This window comes from Betta splendens, chromosome 2 (assembly GCF_900634795.4).
Source record: "Betta splendens chromosome 2, fBetSpl5.4, whole genome shotgun sequence".
Lineage (NCBI taxonomy): Eukaryota > Metazoa > Chordata > Actinopteri > Anabantiformes > Osphronemidae > Betta > Betta splendens.
In genome coordinates this window covers 10,716,551-10,736,137 of record NC_040882.2, presented here as the reverse complement: position 1 = coordinate 10,736,137, position 19,587 = coordinate 10,716,551, and the positions used below count along the sequence as shown (strand labels likewise).

General features: G+C 42.2%; 1 protein-coding gene across 22 annotated transcripts in view; it reads right to left on the bottom strand.

Moving 5' to 3' along the window:
* dmd (dystrophin) overlaps positions 1-19,587 on the bottom strand; it is a 192,541-nt gene that overhangs the window by 94,706 nt on the left and 78,248 nt on the right. For 21 of the 22 annotated variants that reach the window (XM_055507121.1, XM_055507119.1, XM_055507109.1 and 18 more), the window contains exons 8-15: positions 18,943-19,061; positions 15,052-15,251; positions 8,612-8,740; positions 6,324-6,419; positions 5,965-6,063; positions 4,832-5,013; positions 3,881-4,031; positions 689-808 (exon numbers count right to left, since the gene is read on the bottom strand). In XM_055507121.1, the coding sequence (XP_055363096.1) occupies positions 689-808; positions 3,881-4,031; positions 4,832-5,013; positions 5,965-6,063; positions 6,324-6,419; positions 8,612-8,740; positions 15,052-15,251; positions 18,943-19,061 (1,096 nt within the window). The remainder of the gene's footprint in view (positions 1-688; positions 809-3,880; positions 4,032-4,831; positions 5,014-5,964; positions 6,064-6,323; positions 6,420-8,611; positions 8,741-15,051; positions 15,252-18,942; positions 19,062-19,587) is intronic. The other variant, XM_055507115.1, reaches the window with a different exon arrangement.

Here is a 19,587-nt window from a genome sequence, read left to right as displayed (position 1 = left end):
CATTCAAGAGGATGGGCCCATCAGCACCTGTCATCATTACATTTGTATTAACCGCCTTTATACTGTAATAATATTCAGGACAAGTAACCTTTCAACAACCGTGTCAGACGATGCAATGGTGTTTCACCACAGGAACCGTGCTGCAATTAAAGCGGGTGTATTATAAAGCCCTAGAAATCTAGTCAAACAGCGGCTACAGTTTTATCCTTTGCAGTATATGAGTTAACAGGAGGAAGCAGGGCCCATGCATCAGAGGCCAAGACAAGCGTGGAGAATTAAACACACAAACAGGCAGCGCAGTCGGGTTCCTGGCTCGATCCTGGGCGATGATAACTCATAGAGTAAACCCATTCTGCTGTAAGCCTCACCACACACACACACACACACACACACACACACACACACACACACACACACACACACACACACACACACACACACACACACACACACACACACACACACACACACACACATACTGTAGCACGAGCACATCTTGCTCTAATTACTGCACACCGCCGAAGATGAAACTATCTCCCGTTCAATATGTTTTCCCGCAGAAACCATGCTGGAGCCTGATGAGCCCACTCCTACTGAGAATGTGGGAAGAGGAAAAAGAAACTTTGCAAAGACAAAGGAAACTTGTTTGTCTCACTACACAACGCTGCGCTCGCGTCGCTGCCATCACCTGAAGTTTGCTCTCCAAGGCGGCGGTAGCGCTGTCCCCGCTGCTCTCATCCACCACCACCACCATGTGGGTCAGAGAGTTCACTCTCACTTGCTCCAACTCCAAGTCCTCCTGCAGGAGCTGAAACGCAAGCGTGAAAAAACACACATAAATGTTCTGCAACGGGGTAATGTCAGGATGTGAGTGGAAAAAAACAAGTTGCTTCATTGTAGAAAAGAAAAACTTTTGGTTATTACTGTATTACAAAAAGTAGATAAAGTTTGGTTTGAGCTGTGTCTTGCCCCAGGTTTATACAAGCAGATGTAAAGACAACAACCGACTGCAACCAACAAACATGGAAAACGCTAAAGTCCAAAGTGCTAATGACAAAATTAACCCACAGCATCATAACATGTTCAGCTGTTACTGTAGAAGGACAAGTGTGCTTCTGCTCAAGAGTTTGACATATTGTTAGCTCACCTGCTAGCCGTACAAGCTAATTACAGTACTGTTGACCCAGCAGCTGCTGTTATAAAGTTGTCTTTACAGCACTTCCTTTAAAAGACGCTTAAGGGGTCATTGCAGCAGCTGACTGTTAACATGCTTTTTTTCTGCTCATATCAGGTAAACCAGAAACAAATATGAGACTGGAACCACCTTTTTTCTCCCGTAGCTGTAGAGTAAAAAGGCTTTTTCGTGTGCTAAGCTAATCCAAGGCCAGGTTACAGTAAGTCGCTTGGGTGAGTGTAGAATTGAAAGGCAGTTTAAAGGTTTGCTGGGTCAGGATTAGAGAACAGTTTCAACTCACAGAGAGCTCAGTTGATATGTGACAGTGCAGCCCGATACCCACAGCAGGGTCTGTTCCTTATAGAATAATGTAATATCTTTATCTGCAGTTCACCAGGCAGACTAAAATATTTCAAGTCGTTTAAAGCCAGGATAAAATGACACGTTTCATTTTACCAAGCACAGTAGTTGTGCAGACTGTCAACAACAGGTTGTATGTGTGTGTGCTGATGTGAATACAGGCCCAGCAGGTCACAAATGTGGCTTAGATCAAATCCAGTCAACGTTCCAGCCAGTGTCGTGGCGCGTATGTGACAGAAACAGTTTTTGTTACAATTGTATCCTAGAAGCAACAGGAAGGCAATAAAGGGGCTCTAACACTGGTGTTATTCTACATGCTGTCTTACAACTTTATCCCTGTCTACTGTATAGTAAATAAAATAGATCTCATTTTATAGCTGCACAGCAACTAATAAAAACAAGACAGACCAACTCCTTCTGCTGATTTCCTGAAGGTCAATTTCCTACTGAAAATTGCTGCTATTGTACATTGTATGCAGATGGTGGCATGAGAATGCAGCATTTTGCATTATCAACGAAGTCATTTAGAGTCCAACCAACAACAGCAGATATAATGGAGATTGTTATGGAAAACCATATTAGTATTATTATTAATACTAGTACTGTATTATTATTATTATTATCATTAGCAAGAATACAACCCAAATCCTGACATGTAAGTCATTGCATTCTGTTTTTTATGTTTCATATATCCCATCTTTTTCAGATATAGGGTAGTATGGCACTCAGAAAAAAGGAAAATTCACAATCAGAAGAAGATGATTCTTGAAGAGCAGGTTTTGGAGGAGCAGGAAGGGAAAGGCTCTGAAGTTCTGGGAGTCAAAAATAAATTCTGAAAAGTAATTTTGCCTTGACAGCTGGATTATAAGACAACATCAGTTCCTTCAACTGTAAGTGAAATGTGTCTAGATTGGAGCTTGACAACACTTCCTCTTGATTTGACAAGCGTAGCCAGGAAATGTGCCCTCTGATGTGTGTGAGAGCGAGAGGATCAGGTCTATCCGGGGACGCCAGACAGCAGCGCTGAAAATGATCCAGCAAAACAAAGCTGCTTGGTACAGCCGAATCAATCAGACAAAGGTAAAAGCAGCTGCTACAAAAGTGAGAGCTATGTCATCTGCAAAGAAGCAGATATGAAGGTAACTACATCAGTTACCATAATTATTCAGGGACACTCATATTCTGACATAACATAACATACAGTACATGTAACATAACAGGGAAACAACATAACAAGTTGTCAGACTAAGATGTAAAACATGCAGTCTTAATTAAATATAAATTAAATATTTCAACAGTTTAAGTTTTCATTGAAGTAGAATAAATGTAATTACAGAATGAAGCAAAGGCATTAATTGAAGTGACAGCAGTAAATTAATGTTTGAATTATTATCTTGTTGTGTGCATATACATATAGAATTATCTAACCAAACGTTCCTATTCGCTAAACATCAGCAAAGCACTGAACTACACCATTTCAACTACAGCAAGAACACACAAGAGCGTAGCTGGTTCTGTGCAGAGCACATTGTGGTTACACATCGGTTACTGTTTCAAACAATAAGGACTTTAACGAGGATTAATTACTGAACTGGGCTACTGGGCACAGAATCACAGGCTCAAGCTGTCAGCAGTTCATATTTTCTGAGCTGTGCACTTTGGGCAGCTGGGAGCTATCCATGGTGCTGAACAGTGCAGCAATAACAGAGGCCACGTATTTAACCGTGTTAAAATACCTAAAACGATCGACGCAACCATTTTTACCAGTGACACAGCAAAGGCTCAACAATCTGTCACTGACACCACAAAATTTACAGTTTCAGTAAATAACTGCAGCACAGATGGACCAGTGTTACTACTGTACATAGCTGCTAGTTAAATCAATCAACTGTTTAGTTACCAACTAAGTAAATGCATGTAATCAGTGCACAGCCAATCACATTACCTTAAATTTGACTCTTTACCTATATATTTATTCTCTATTTAAAAACACAGCCTCTTTGTCTATAACTATCTATTGAAATCAACTACCTAGTAACAACAGTACACAGTATTTTGAACGGGAGTTAAGAATTGCTTAAACTTCAAAACCCAACTTGTCAAGAATGGAGTCAAAACAAACAAAAAAATCTAAAAAAGAAGCAGCTCAAACCAAGTTTCTGGGTCCATCACTACCACAGTAAACCCTGCTCTGTGTTGGATTTAAGTCTACACACCAATCAACCCAGTCACCACAGGCAGGATTACATCTGTGCCAGTGTTGTCCTATAATAGTAAATGACATTTCAAAATATGCATGTAACCGGCTCTGTCTGTAGGACAGGGACCCAGCCAGGAGTTTCCCACCTTGTGCTCTTCTACTTGGTGCTTGACGTCCTCCAGGTCGGGACCCAGCGGCTGAGCTCCCATCCTCTTAATCCGCGCCTCTGTCACATCCAACCACTCTGTGAGCTGCTGCAGCTGCTGGTGCTGTAGGTCCATCAGCACCTCGTGGAGTCTGGGTGGGAAAGAAATATAAATGAGCTGTCAATCATGATGTTAATAACGGGGTTTAGCCATTAAGAGGCGTTCAGGAGGGCAGATGAAGGTCTGGATACTCACTCTCTGGCCCCGAGCAGTGATTACTCACGATTCCATTGGTAGAAATGCTAAATGCCACGGATCCTGTTCTTACATCACCCCTGCATTACAACAGCCCCTCGCTATCTTGACTAAGTGGTATTTGGTAGTCTGGGCCATGTCTGAACAGCTTTGTGCTTGAATCAACAAGATTATCAAAGGAGATAGCCAAACAGTTAATTAAATGTGGCTCAGTGTCAGTTATCGTTGGAGTCACTTTAATTAGAAAGGCTGCTGTTCTTTTGTATCCATGAATATGCTCCTAACATTGTGTGAAAAGAGATCTAACTTTATTCTGATGCGAGCTGGAAAAAGCAAGTGGAATCCTATTGTTTGTATGTCTGATTGTTTTCATGTGAACCTGCAGCTCTGCACAGCTCAGGGACATGTCCTGTATCTCCTCACACCACACACACCTCTGATCTACAGTACATGAGCTGATCACATTGTTCTGATCACATTTACTGCTGCTGACTGTAGCATCTGGGCAGGTGTTAGTGTGTGCCCTGTGCCACTGATTTTGTCATTAAACATGTAGATTTTGTTCTTGGTCTAAACCCATACCTATACACACGTACTGTACCTTGTCTGTTGCTCTCTACCATACAGTATGAGCACCTACAGGGGTTTTGCAATATGCAGTGATTTGATGACACGATGAAGTCATAGTGACTGTACCTGCTCTGTCTCTCCATGCTGGCCACCCTCAGGTGCTCCCAGCGGGAGTTCAGCAGGTTCATCTGCTCCCTGACCTCTGAGTCCTCCTCCTCGCTCAGGTTCCCCTCTGACAGCAGGGCGGCGCCGGACCGGAGGACTCTGCCCACGCTGCCCTGATGGGTGGTCAGCTCCACCATGTAGCCCTGGTCACGACAGACGTCAGCGTTTCACACACGTACTTGCACTCGCTCATTTTGCCTAACCTGCCCTTCAAAATAGGAGGAGTGCTTCAGATCACTGGTCCCACTGGACGGCCTTTCTCCAGTCACTTCAACTGCTCTTAGAATACATTTCCACCTCTCCCCCCGGCGTTTAATTTGTTTCCTGACAGCTCTTACACGATCCTCCCAGGCTCTTCATTTAATGGTGAGAGCTCAGATGAAGATGATGAGACAGAGTTTGTGTGAAGTAAACGTCTCTCATAGAGCATTTAATAGTTAAGCTCAGCGCTGGATCAAAATAACTGATAACTATTTTTTTATTTTAGCATCAGGGACCTTAAGGGACCTTGTTGTACCATTTCAGAGACTTTGCTGAAACCTACAGTACAGGACAGCAGAGCGAATTCACTAGAGTGGCTTTATTCTTTATTGTACATCTCCGAACATGTGTTGAGTATTAGTGCAGCATTTTAAAGGCCGGTCCTTCAGTGCAGCAGAGCGACCTCCACTAGTTACCGGATGTGTTGTTATGGATTGATGGCTGCTGTTATTTTAACGTTGTTCTTATTTCTTTTCCTGTCTTTGTCTGTGCAACACTTACACTATAACAACACTGTGAAACTGTTTACAGACGCTAATAGAGACACGTTATTGTTTTTTACATTAGTACATTTCAAGTTTTTGTGTGTTTGTGTCAAATATTACATTTGTGATACAGTAATGAATTCCAGTCACCTGATAGTTAGAAAGAATAACACACAATTACATTAGTTTTTCCATTTATACAACTTCATTCAGGTTGTACTTTGAACACTTATCATGTATGCAACAGTTGCACGTTTGTGTTCATAAACTAGAAAGGAAAAATATTTTCCAATAGTGTAAATAATTAGATGGCTCCTGTTGTCACAGCTTCACAGCTCCAGTTCTTACCTCATGTGTGTGAAACTGCTCCTTCACCTCCTCCACATGGTTGGATATGGCAGGTTGAGCCTGGAGCCCGTCTTCAGCCGACAGCAGCCATGTCAACACCTTCAGATTTGGAGTTAATTAGCGCATTAGTCGAGGGCCATATTTACTGGTACATGGATCCTGTTTTTTCTGGCAGCATGATGTAACGTGGAACTGGGTCACGTAACACAGTGGGTCACACAGCAGCGTTTGTTTGTGGTAGTAAAGGCTCACTGGGTTTTTAATATTTTTGGACGTAAATCACACTGGATTTCTGACAGTAAGTCAAATCCATGGAAAAGCAGAAGATTTGATATACCATATAAAACATTCGACCTCACCTCCTCTAGAGCTGCCTGGTAGCTCTCCAGGCTGGTGGAGCCTGGAGGTAGAGGACTGAGGCCCCTCTGCAGGTCCTCCTGGCCAGGACTGGGGAACTGGTGAAGATAAAGGATGAATGGAAGATAGTGGACGGTGATACAGGCAGAAAGGGAGAAATGGAGGGTGTCAGGGTTAAATGGTAAAACAGAAAAGGGGGGTTGAGAGGTGAGAGCAGGTAAGAGAGATGGGCAGGAAAAAAAGAAAAGTGGAAGACAGAGCAGATTTAGAGAGATGGGGTGGGGGGGTGGGGGGCGGTTAGTGTTGGCCATTACTGATGGCCTTTGTCCAACCTTAACAACTTGTCTTCCTTCACTTTCGCTCCCTCTCTCTCTCCAGATGTCGCTTTGTGAGCCCACTGCTGATCTGGACTTTGAAAACTTTACTCTTTTTATCTAGGCTCTGCTCTCTTCCATTCACTCTATGCTTCCTTCCGGTAATAAGGTCACACACGGCTCATCCACAGTGCCGATAAGTGTCAGCACCACACTCCCTTTACAGCTGCTTGGGATTACAAATGTGTTCACATCTCACCATGTGGCCTGATGGTGGGAGATGTCAGTTAAGACAGAAATATTTGTGGTTGAAACTTGCTCTTTTCCCTATTAAAGGAAATTTATGATTGAATTTGGCCTTTATAACACTTGCAGACCATATAAAACTTGCCTGGCTGACGCGAACTGAGGACAGTGTATTGTAAAATGTCACCACTGGGTCCATAAAGTACATTAAATGTTTGACACCCCACCTGACAGTGGTTACACGGGGTGACAGCTCTAAAACAGACCAACAGAGGACGTATCCAAATGTGGGTTAGTTCTGTATTCAGGGTGTTAAATGTGTTAAATGTGTTGGTGTAATGTTGAAAGTTGGTTTGGTTGTTGTCACTAATATAATTTGGTAACACTACAGAAGATAAATGCTACAGTAAACAGCTTTTCACTATTTTACCAACAGTTTATTGAAATGTGCCCAAAATATTATAACTGGCTCCGTTCACTACATTTGTTTAGTGGCATATACAGAAGTAGAATATTTAAATTTTTACTATTTATCTTTTTCCAACTAAATTATTAAGAACATTAACACTCATGCACATTTTGGAGTTTGGACTCTAGGAGCTGGAGGATCGGAATTTAAATCTGACGCAAACTGCATCCATCATTGGATGCAGTTTACGTTTTACATTCTAGCACTGCAGTTTTTTTAAAGCTGAGTTTGGAATTATTGTACATACAGTAAGGTTTTAGGTTCAGCAATTTTAAAATTTTATTTTTAGTTTGTTTAACCTGAACAAAATGAACATGATTTAATAAAGATGGGACAGAACACTTTAATGAGATTTGTTATAAAGATATCCTGTAATACCAGTGAGGTCTGGAACATCACAGCTAGTGGGTAATGTCTTCATACAAAGGCAGCTGTGTGTTGTTTTTGTTGTTGTTGTTGCTCAGAACCATCCTTCGATTTAAACTGTCTAAAATAATGTCTCCAGCTGTTATGTACCAGATCTGCAAGGATTTGTGACTTTCTCTTTTTTGGAAAAGGTGGGATTGATTGCATAAATGATGGATGATGCATTAGAAGATATTTGCCAAAGGAAGTGCTGCCACTTCTTCATCTCAGTGTTTTAACGTCTAATGAGCTTTAGAGGTGCTGGCAGGCGTAATTTTGAGCTAAAATGAGTCACGCCAGCTCCAAGTTCTATTGTTTATGCTACAAAGAAGTAACTGACTCATGTTACATGTTCCCTGTCATTTACAGCAAACAAACAAACTGTGTTAGGAGTTTCCTCAAATTTCGAAACAATACGCTGTTTTGCCTCCGCGCTGTCAGTGTCGCTACTAATAACAATAAACGTGATTAGTATCACTTCTGCTCATGAACTGAAGTGAGTCGTTCCACATATGTCAAGCCATGGCTTTTAATTAAAACCCTGAGTGATAAGCACAATGCAAAAAATGTCCAACTCACAAATACTGTACAGTGGTGTCATTTAGCCTTAAATAACTTCTGTGTTAAAACAGGTGATTATCACACGTCATTACTGAATAAAGATCGGATCAGATAATTGCTGGGATAAAACATCTTCACCAGGCGCTGCTGGGATTTGTTTTCTTCAATCAAAAACTTCTGATCGTGAGGGACATTCTTTAGTAAATGACACAGACAAATGCAGATTCAACAACAGCCAGAGCAGCCAGATCATGCACATACACATGGACGTTTAGCATGAAATGTTGGCGCGGACCTGATCAGTAAAACGCCTCCTCTTTTGCTCGGGCGACTTGACATATGCAGCCTGGGTGTAGGCATAGCTTTTAAAGCGAGGCTGAGGGGAGGGACTCCGCACTCGGCCCTGTGTCACACTCACTGTGATCTGAGAGGGAGACAGAACGGAGGGGGAGAGAGAGTGGGCAGGAGATGCCAGAAGGAGAGAGGTGACAGAATGCAAAAGATCCAAAAGACAAATTAAACAGAGCAAGAAGAAACGCAAAATGAAGGGGTCATGTGGAGGAGAAGCGGCAGCAGTATACAAGGAGTGAGTGATGATGAAAAATGAAAATGAGAAGAGGCGAGAGAAGGAAGCAGAGAGGAGGAGAGAAAAAAATGAATAATCACACATAAGCTCCGTTTCCATCCAAATGTCAGGCTAATTTTAGGTGAACTTTTGAAACAGCAGAAATAAAAAAATAAAATACAGATTAGGTGCGTTTCCATCACCAACGTGTCAAAAAACACATTTACAAGAAAAATGGAAAGTCTAAAAAATAATTTTTGGGAAGTGGTTATTTTCACTTCAGCAAATTGCAATATTTCATGCTCTCCGAAGATGAAAACAAAGAACTGCACTAGGTCCTGTAGGCTGCAGAGATGTAGAAGGCTGTGTTGGACAGTAACACATAACAAATATGATGTTACTACTTTAACTGTTTATACTGCAGATTGAAATGAAGCCTAGGCTAAATGGAATTTCTACATCAAATATGCAGCAGTGGAACACGTGTTTAAATTTAAACAGTGAGATACGCTGTGACAGAATTCTTTTATACATTTAGGTTGGATTCATCAAAAAAAGACATCTCCTAAAAACTGCATTTCTCTGCAAACAACATTTTCCAGAGCATCATATTGTTTTTAACAAATGAAACGTTTCAGGGCTTGAAAAAAACACAACAGGAGGTGGTGCTTTGGGTGAATGGGGAGAGGATGACTGTCATATAACATTAACTGAGAAGTCGTGTGTGTGGGTTAGGCAAAAAAAAAACTACATTACTTTCACCATAAACGTAACTATGAGCCATTAGAGTTTAACAGTGTGTTGTTATAACTTACCGTTACCTCATAACGTGACTTCATTATATTATTGTTACAATCAGCTGCAGTGTTTAGTTGTGTGAGTATATGCATTTTAGAAACAGGGCAGAGGAGCTGATGTTGACTATCCTTCAGTTCACTTGATGCTCTGCTTGTATCACTATTGTGCTGTTAATACTTGAGAATTGACTATTATGTGGGTATAATGTTATCATACCTACTGCAAGAATTAAAATCTGTCCAGTACTTTCAGTCTGCTATGTTTCTGTAAATGTGATATTCTGACAGATTGCAGTGTCCAAATTCAGAGTTGACAAACATTGTTGGATGGAAACCCAGAGAGAGAGGATGCAGACGTGACAACGGCACAGACAGGACAGATGTTTTGTCTGGAGGATGTGGATGGATGGATGACAGACGGCAGCACAGAGCCAAGGCTGAGGCGGTGAGCCGCTCTTAGTAAAACCACCTTCAGATGGTTTTCGCAGGCTGTGTAGCATCAATATCCGGCTTCACACTTAGTCACACTGATGCCAAAAATAGTAGCAGCTCTGTAAAGTTGTAATGCTCTGCAGCTAATTATGGAGCAAATGCTAGTGGTTAATTATCTGAGTGCAATGGCTGGGAGTAGAAGGGGAGCGAGTTCAAACGCAGTTTTAGGCTGGTTCCATCTGTGCCTGAAGAGGTAAAACCGAGTTGTATTTCTACAGTAAGTAGATGGTTCTTCTTCCATAACGTCACTCCACTGAACAGCTCGTGAATGAGCTTCGGAGGAGGACGTAAAAGTGGAGGATGAGTGTTTTGGAGTGTGTCTTTGGGTCCTGCCTCTTTATGTGCATTAACACGTACAGTAACAGTCTATTTCAAAGAATACTTCATTAGTGACTCACTCTGGAGCAGGAAGAAATGAATGATATAAGCTGTAGGTCAGAGTATAGCCTTGATTCTGCTCACAAAAAAGTCTGCAAAGAGAACTTTGCTTTTGTGATTTAAGGACTGACTGTCACTCTTACAAATAAAAAATTTATATTCATTCCATTGTTAATATTCTTATTCTTATTATTCAAACAGCTGAAGTTTTTTTGAGGAACTAATAACTTGAATCCACTTGTGTTGCATTCCCAAGCCGCTGTTTCTGAAGCAGCAGGGTGAAACGCTGCCTCACTACAACCAAGTCAACCTTTCTGCCGGAGACATCATAAAAGTTTAATCCTGCCCTGTCCGTCTGTCTCTCCCCAGCTATCAATCTCCCTTTTCACCTCCTCTTTTGCTCTTCCTCGCCTGTCATCGTTCCTCCGTCTGCCTCTGATGTACACCTTGCTGTTTTCCTCTTTCTGTCTTTCAGGGGGGATTAGGCACTTCTCCTGCCCTGAGGAGCAGCCGACCCAGCCTCCTGACACTCGCCTCCTCCGAGCACCAGATGTGGGGCGGAGGCCGTGTGGGTGAGTGTTGGCTTGGGATTCAGAAAGCTTTGGATAAGCTGAGTTTGTCAAATTTAAATTTAAAACAATTGTTGAAAACTTGAAACCTTCCTGCTCTTTCCTGCTCTTCCTCCCTGAGCCCCAGGTGGAGGTACAGTACGGTGCCGATGTAAGGAGGTGGTGACAGCCCTGCTTAGAGGATGACAGATGACGGAGGTGACAGATAATAGTCCCTGTCAATAATGTTTTTCTTGTTTTATTATCATGCGACACTTCCCATTTCTCCCACTCCATCATCTCACTCATTCTCTACTCTTGCATCTCTTCATCTTTATATATTTTACACTTCCCTGTTTTTTCTTTCTACCTGTCCATCGCTCTCTCTGACTGTCTGATTTCCAGAAGGTGCAGATCTTTCTCTCCACTGAGACAGATGAAGGTGGGCATATGCGGCCATTAAACTGAATGAGATAATAATATTATCAGCCATTACTCCAAGAAGGTGTCTCCATTGTGTTGCGATTCTGTGCGATAGCATGACACTGACCTCAGTTTAACTCAGCTTAAAAGGTCAGAACCGCTGGCTCTAATTTGGTTGATTCTTTTACAGGACTTTTATTCCACTGGTCCGTCTCCATTCAGCAGTTCATTTTAATTCCAGCGCTTCAGATGTCAGGTGGGGACTTAGAGGATGAGCAAGCGTGTGCCCGCTGCTAACTCCTGACTTAAAGCAGTCAGTCGACTACTTCCCACCTGCGGGTGCAGTGGGGGTGCCTAGAAACAAGCAGGAGGAAGGAGGGGGAGAACATCTGCTTGCTGCCTGTGAAAGCTTACCCTGATTCTGTGACTACGAAATGGATGGAGAAGTGTGCGATTGGACAGATGTGTGCTGATTACATAAACGCTGAATAAGGCTTGGGAACATAAAACCGCTACTGCTTAGTGTGCACAAGATGTTGAGAGGGTAATTACTTCAGTTCTGTTGTTGTGGGGCTTCATGGCACAAGAAGTACTGCCGTTCCAGTGTTAGTCCACTAACACGGAGACTATCTGCTGAGAATTAATGCTACAAGGTGGTTGGTTTATGTTTTAATTTTCTCGCTCCTAAAAATAAACTCAAAGTGACTTTCCATCTCAACTAAAACAAGTAAAATAATTCAACCAGTATTTTAATTTATTTGTTAGAAGTGCAATTTCCTATCGACGTAATGATGAATGCAATTATGTTTTTTCTAATGTTATATAAAATATATAGACTGAAACAAATGCAGATCTTAATACTTTGACAATAATTACACAGCTTATTTGATTATTTGTTGAGTTTATACTTGCCGGAACTGTTTTGCACTTCATTCTACTACTTGTTAACTTAGTATTGGACAAAGTATTTGTCTGTCACTGCTGCTAATCGCAGAAATGTCTACTGTTTCTCCTCCCACTACCTCAACTCATTACCTCATCACCACAAATGTATCAAAACTTGTGTTTTGTGTTGTTGTTCTGTTGTTCTGTAGCTCTTATCTGCACATGTGCATGAGCACTTTATGTTGTCTGTTGTCTCTTTTTGTCTCTTTTGGACATTTCACTTTCTTCTATAGGCAAAGAATAGATTTAGAATAGTTTTCTTTTAACTTATAAAAATGTGAATCTGTCTTGTCTAGTTAGCTAATTAAAGCTCACAGTTAGTTAGCTAGTTCTTCAGTTTATGTTGTAATTTATGTTGCATGTACCTTGGTCCTGAAGTCTCTTGGTCCTCATTTCACTGTACTAAACAATATATAGTTGAAATGACAATAAAAGCCCACTTGACTTGAGAGTCTTCATCAAATTTGATTCATGACATTTTCTATATGTGATGTGAGTTTTAAGTAGCCACTGTATCATGCCCACGTTTGCCAGTTCCTTTCCAATACACAGCCCTAGGCAAACGTAGCAGAGGAGTATGTGAGGGTGACACAGAATATGTATGGACAGGTTGACATGTGTATCGTGGGAATGACACAAGGCCAAAGTGGGTTTGCTTCAAGGATCAATTGTCAGCCTCTTCCTATTTGCAGTGGTGATGGACAGGTTAGGGGACGAGATCAGATCAGAGTCTCCTGGGACTGTGATGTCTGCAGCTCACACCGTGATCTGTAGTGGAGGTAGGCAGTACGCTGAGACCAACCCAGAGAGGAGAGACGGGCCTGAACTGGTTTGAACTTGTGTAGGAGGCCACAAAGCAGGTTCATAGAAGCATTCGCATGAGGTGGATGCAGAGGACCCAGCGAGATGCTGATGGGTGATAAGCTGTGGCCACCAAGTGCATGGTATATTCTTTTGTTTTGGCATTAAAGTGCTGTAGTCCTTGTTTTCAATCGAGTTTTAAGGATTAAAACTATTGTGATAATTGCCTCAGCGCTGGTTCCTGCAGGAAACCTGCTCTCAGTTTGTGGCACCACTGAGAAGTACACATGCTATCAAAGGCTTAATTATCAAATCTATCATTAAAAATAGAATCTAAACAGTGTTTCTCTTAATCCTTTTAACCGTGCTTGTGAGCCTTTGTGGCGGCTGGTTGCTATCTTAATTCATTTTGCACCACTACAGGCAAAAAAGGCTTCAGACCTTCACTTAATGCTGACTTTTTTACTGCTTGTGGAAATGAACGTGTCTTCGCAGTAACGCTGTTACCCAATCGCTCATTATCAAATTTATTATCAAAGATCTGTGCAGACGTTCTCCGATTAATGCTGTTCTTAAAGCTGCCACCATCCATCGCTGATTTAGAACAGCTCGGGGGTGTTTCTGAGCAGGGATCATCTCCTCAGCTCCTTTCATCCCCTTCAGTTTCCCTCAAATACTACAGAAGAGAACAGCGTCCTGCTGGGAATTTCACAAACCCATTTAGTGATCTTGATAAAGTGGCAGGTTTGCAGGGAGCGAAAGCGGCTGCTTAGAGGAAATGCATTTTTTAGCTGTCTGAATATATTGTGCTACTAAACTTCAGCGCTTCAGCAAAAGAGCAAAAGAATATACAGTAAACGTGAACAAGTAGGACCAAGTGAGCGTGTACAGTGGAGTGCAGACACAACACATGCAGAGCAAAGAAACCATGGCACCCTCATATCATTAAAGCACATTGCTGCCATGGTAACAGCTACATCCCACAGCATGGGCACAATGACAAGATCGCTGTAAAGATGCCACCGTCACCATGTCACCATGAACAACAGGCAGGTCATTCAGCATGTGTTCCCACGGAAACGCAGATGGCGGGTTGCTATGGTAGCAGAACGCCGGTGTTCCTGTTAAAGTCTCTAGGGTGGATTATTCTCCTAAAAAAGTTTCTGTTGTGAATAGTTTGACTTAAATCAGCAAAGAAATATGAGAGATGAAGGAGAAATCCTTTGCTGACACATAATGGCTACTCCACATCTGGCGGTGCATGTACAGAAAAAGACAATTCTGAAACATTACTTAAGATTCTATGTGCAGTAGGAGGGCTACTGCTGGGAAAAAGTGCAAAATGAATAATCTAAATGTAAGACCAGTGTTTTGAGTTCACTCACACGCTGCATCTGTGATGGGCTTTAAAACTCATTTTGCCGTTAATTAATCTGAGGGTAGTGGACCTGGCAGGGAATTAGCTATATTCTCTCAGTTTTATCATTTGTCAGAAGGAAATTAAGCCGTCAGTTTGACAAAGTCTAGTAAAACTCAGACAAACTGGTTTTTATTTTTATTTACTCATTAACTGTATGTAAAGTGTATATTTTACATTTTAGTGCAGTTCATTAGGAGGGGAGAGACCTTTTCTTTCCGAAATACTCTATACTGTATAGTGTGTATGGAATTTATTTGTATATTATTAAAAGTATAGTGTTCTGTAATAGTGTAAACTCAAAACACTGGACCTGGACAGCATCACATGGCGGTCATAGCAGCCCCACACTGAGCGTGCTCAGCTTACCTGCTGGGAGAAGCGCTGTTGGGTCTGGATCTGGTAATGCTCCTCGGTGGTCACCCTCGTGACGCTGCCAGCCGTCGCAGCCCGTGGCAGCGTCTCCACCTCCTGAATGGCTTCCATGGAAACTGTTTGAGGAAGCACCTGGAAGAGTGACGTCACGTACATGATGACACTCTTCTTGTCGGGGTGAGGCACCGCCACATCTGGAGAGCACAGAAGGAACTGTTTATTTATCATTCACTAAGTCGGACTTGGACTTTATCAAACTTTAGTTCATGACTTACAACACTTCTTTTGACGTTCACCAAAGCTAACATGCTAAATTAAGCATGAGCACTGTACTGTGAACATGAAGCAACATCAGCTAAGGAACATGCTGATGCAGTGTAGTGTTGGGCCTAACCGCAACTGAACTGTAGGTTTTAATTTGTTGGCCAGTGCAAACCAGAACTTTCAACAACATTACATCACTATATAATTTCTATACAGTGTACCTGTTACAGGCTTGCAGGGGTCCGTCACAGTGAGGCTTGCATATTTCTTGTATTACTGTACATTGTTTATGAAACTGTTGTCCGTACATCATGAGTTTCAGAGAATTACAAAAGTGTTTTCTGCCATCTTCTATAATAATAATAAACATGTCCTGTTATAAGGCTACAAGCTGATTCTGTAGTCATTCATGTCATTTTCCTGTGTTCAGTGATTAAGCTGCTTTTTTTATCGTAGCCTGAATCCAACGGCTAAATTGAGTGTGAGGAAAGTTGTCCGACGGGTGGGTTCGGGGTTAGGGTTAGGGTAAAGCTAACGGAGACAGCTCTCAGCAGGGGGGCGACACAGGAGATAAATGAGCACCACAAGAATCAAAGCAAAAAGAGAGGAAATGCTTGAGCAGAGGGAGAGTAGCCAGTGAGCAAAATGGAAATAAAAGGGGAGTGCTTTCACTGCTTTTCATGCTAAAGGATATTGGACTTGAATCTTTCAATAAGTAGTCTGTACGTTTTCATGCCAGAAAGCCCTGTAGATCAGTCTGTGTGTATTTCAAGCCCCCTGGTGAAAAAAGCTGTTTTAGGAGTCTGTCCCATGTGAAGTTAATCGCCACACCTCTTTGCAGAAGTGTCACAGGGGTCAGAGGTCACAGCATCCAGGTTGGTGTTGTGTGGCTAAAGCTAGCGACTAACGATGCGCTAACAGCTAATGGTCTGTTAACGGCCAAAACAACACCGGGCGGCGTCCGTGAATGGAGCCCACGCAGAACCTTGTAACACAGCGGTAGCTGCTTAGCATGATGTGGGCAATAACCAAACTACAACACAAATTGTTCTTAGATGAGTTTGGCTAAAGTAGCAAAATGTATGAGCAAGTTTACTTCTAACACACCCAACATGTGTTAACATCAAGCAGAAAGTCAAAGAAACGTATCAAAATGCCTAAAAAGAGGATTGTTGCATGTGATGGCACCTTTAATATAATGGTGGTCGTGGGTACTGTATATTAACAGAGTGATGCACAGAGTGTAGACAGCAGAGAGGAGGAAGAGGTGGAAAAAGAGACACAAAGAAGCAGACACAGCAGCCAAGAAAGACACAAAGTAGTGTATGTGTAAGCGGGTGTGTGTATAAACACGGAAGGATTAATATCAGGATATGTTGTACTGATTTAGCATCACTGAGAAGATTACTTGAAGACACGCTGCTTTACCTTAAGGTCTGTCTTAGTAGTTTGTACTCTGTGTTTTTAGTCCCATGATCTGGATCATTTCACCTCAGCTACTGTTCATGTGTGAGCATATTTATTAGTCTCCCAGTCAGAATGCCAGCGAGCCTGAAGGCAGTGTGGCTGTTAGAAGGTTAAAGTTAGTTTTAAGGGTGCAGTAAGGTCAGGTAGCTTAAGGTTAGACCAAGGGTTGAGCATGTAGCTGTGTTGTATCCATCCAATATTCTACACTTTTGCTTTCGTGCTTAAAGGCTGCATGAAAAATGCAGACTCCCAGATATACGGTAACATTTCAGACCTGAGCTGCAACATGGCAGACGGATGTTAGCTTTGATTCCAGGCTAACAAAGGCCTGAGAGCTCAAACAAAAGAACAAAGACAAGGAGGAGTGAAGAGGAATTACAGAGAACCTCTACCGACAGAAGCAAGCGAAGTGAGATGGAGAGAGTAAACAGAGAGGGGAGAGAGACTGAAACAAACAACACGGGGTGGAAAAAAATACCTTCGCTTAATAGCTGAACCAAAAATTCCTGCTTCATGTTGGGAACCAGCAGCAGGATCCCACCAGCTGATGTGGGATCTGTCTGAGGTCAGCTCCGTGTCCTCTGCATAACAAGCGCAGCGGCTTTGATCTTATCAAAAGTGATGTCCGCGTTACATAAACCAGTGTGACTGCTGCTGCTGATGAACACATCTGGACAGCTGATTTATTCAGTGTAACACACTGCGGCCGGCTCGTTTACCCAGAGCCAAAGTGCGCGACCACATCACACTTGGTTTAGCCACTTCGGGCCGTGTGGAGGCTGACCTCGGGCCTGCTGGCTCAGATCACGGTGGACATCTGTCAGTCAGATGCTACCTTGTCGTGACAGGACACGGCAGGAATATAAGGAGGCTAAAAATGTTTGCCACCATGCAAGAATGCAGGTTTTTGTTCTAGCAATCACAAGGATACGAAGCCTGTGGAAGGTTAATGGTAGTGAACCAAGCACCGTCAGTATCGTCTATGAGGAAATCTAGACGCTAACTAAAAAGCTAAAAATGCTGATTTGATTACACTTGTGTGTAAAAACCTGACTGCACATGACAAACTGTATCCACTGCTCCTCGTTAGTAGGTCTGTTGGATCAGTTTAACATATTTTCTGCCTGGTTCTCACAAAAGCAAATGTAAAAACGCACCAGAAGGACTCCACACACCTCACAGTCATGGAGCAGCACTACACCCAAAGGCCAATGGGGTATACTGTAGTCCAGTTATTGGTGGTTATTGTAAGTTTAATCTTTGTCCTTCACAGAAGTAGTCACGTCCATTAAACGGCTACTACACACAAGCCAGTTTGTCAGTTACAAGTGTTTGTAACAAGTTTCTAGAAACTTCTCACACCTTGATTCAGATGTTAGAGTGGCTGCTGGGCTCTCGATCACTTCCTGACAGAGGTCATTCTCGTTTCTTTCTTCAGTTTGGCCGAATGCCAAAGCTCTAGGAAGAGACGTAGTGGCTCCGAATTGTTCTATTTCTCAAAGCTATAAAAGCTTTAAAAGCTTTTATACCCATGTCCTGCTCTAGTTGTTACCACAGCATGCTTCTGTGGAGGTCGATAGAGTTACCTAGTCTTCAGTGTTGATGTTTGTCTCCAGCAGGGCACATAGTGGGACCAGGGTTTGTCTTTCAAAGCAATACTACAACAAATTAGTTCAATTACCACATCTGGAGTTCATCTCCAGAAAACCTGACCAGTTTGGAGCCTCATCATTGCTCCAGCCTGTTCATAATAATAGTTTTGTCAGTGTCAGCTTTGATTAAGAGCCTGTAAACTGGTCTCAGGTCAGCAGCCAGTTTAGCAATGAAAGCCAGCAGATTTAAATGGACTCCACATCTTTTTATTTAGCATAAAATCAAAACTCTTTTCGAGCAGATATTTTTTTTGTGGCTTTTGGTGTCAGGACCTTCTACCAGAGTGACCATAGACCCACAATATAACCCATTGTGGTAAATTGGGCCAATTACGGTACATGTCCAGAGGGCATGCAGTTTGAGGGGACTCCATATAATTTGGCTTTCTCCTCCTGCGTGTGCGTGTGTGTGTGTGTGTGTGTGTGTGTGTGTGTGTGTGTGTGTGTGTGTGTGTGTGTGTGTGTGTGTGTGTGTGTGTGTGTGTGTGTGCGTGTTAGTTACCCTCAGGGTCCAGCAGTCTTTCTATCCCCAGGTGTTGTTCTGCCTTATTAAAGGCGTGTTCCAGTCTGTCAATTGCAGACGTCTTCTTCTCCAGTGAGCTCCACTCAAAAAGCTCAGGTCTGTGAAGACAGAAAACAAATTAACAGGGCTCACACAGCATTTCTGGTGAATCTGTCATTTATTTATAATATACCGCAAGGTATTAAGGTAATAATTTGCTCAAACAGGCCATTGTTTGATCGTTTAGGCCAGTGTTTGTTTTGTAAAATTAAATAATTCTCAGATGCAAAAAGCTGATCTTGTTGTAATAAAGATGCTTTGATGTTTATTACACAGCCTGTAGATTAATTGTCTTACAAAGGTCATGCAGTTTAATTAACTAATTAACTGTGAATATTTTTGCACATACTTGATTGTAATTCAGCTGATGTGTATTGTGCTGTGCAGTGATATTCAGCTATTCTGTGGTCTAGTCATTCACTGCCTTTGTTTTAGTCGGTAAACACTTGAAGAAGAGCCTTGGGACAAAAACACAAGCTGATGATACGTCATTTGATTTGTGTTATATGGAACGGAAGGCTTAAGTATGAGGCACCAGGTGCTATGTGATCCAGGACACCGCTACTGTAGGATATGTTCATGCTG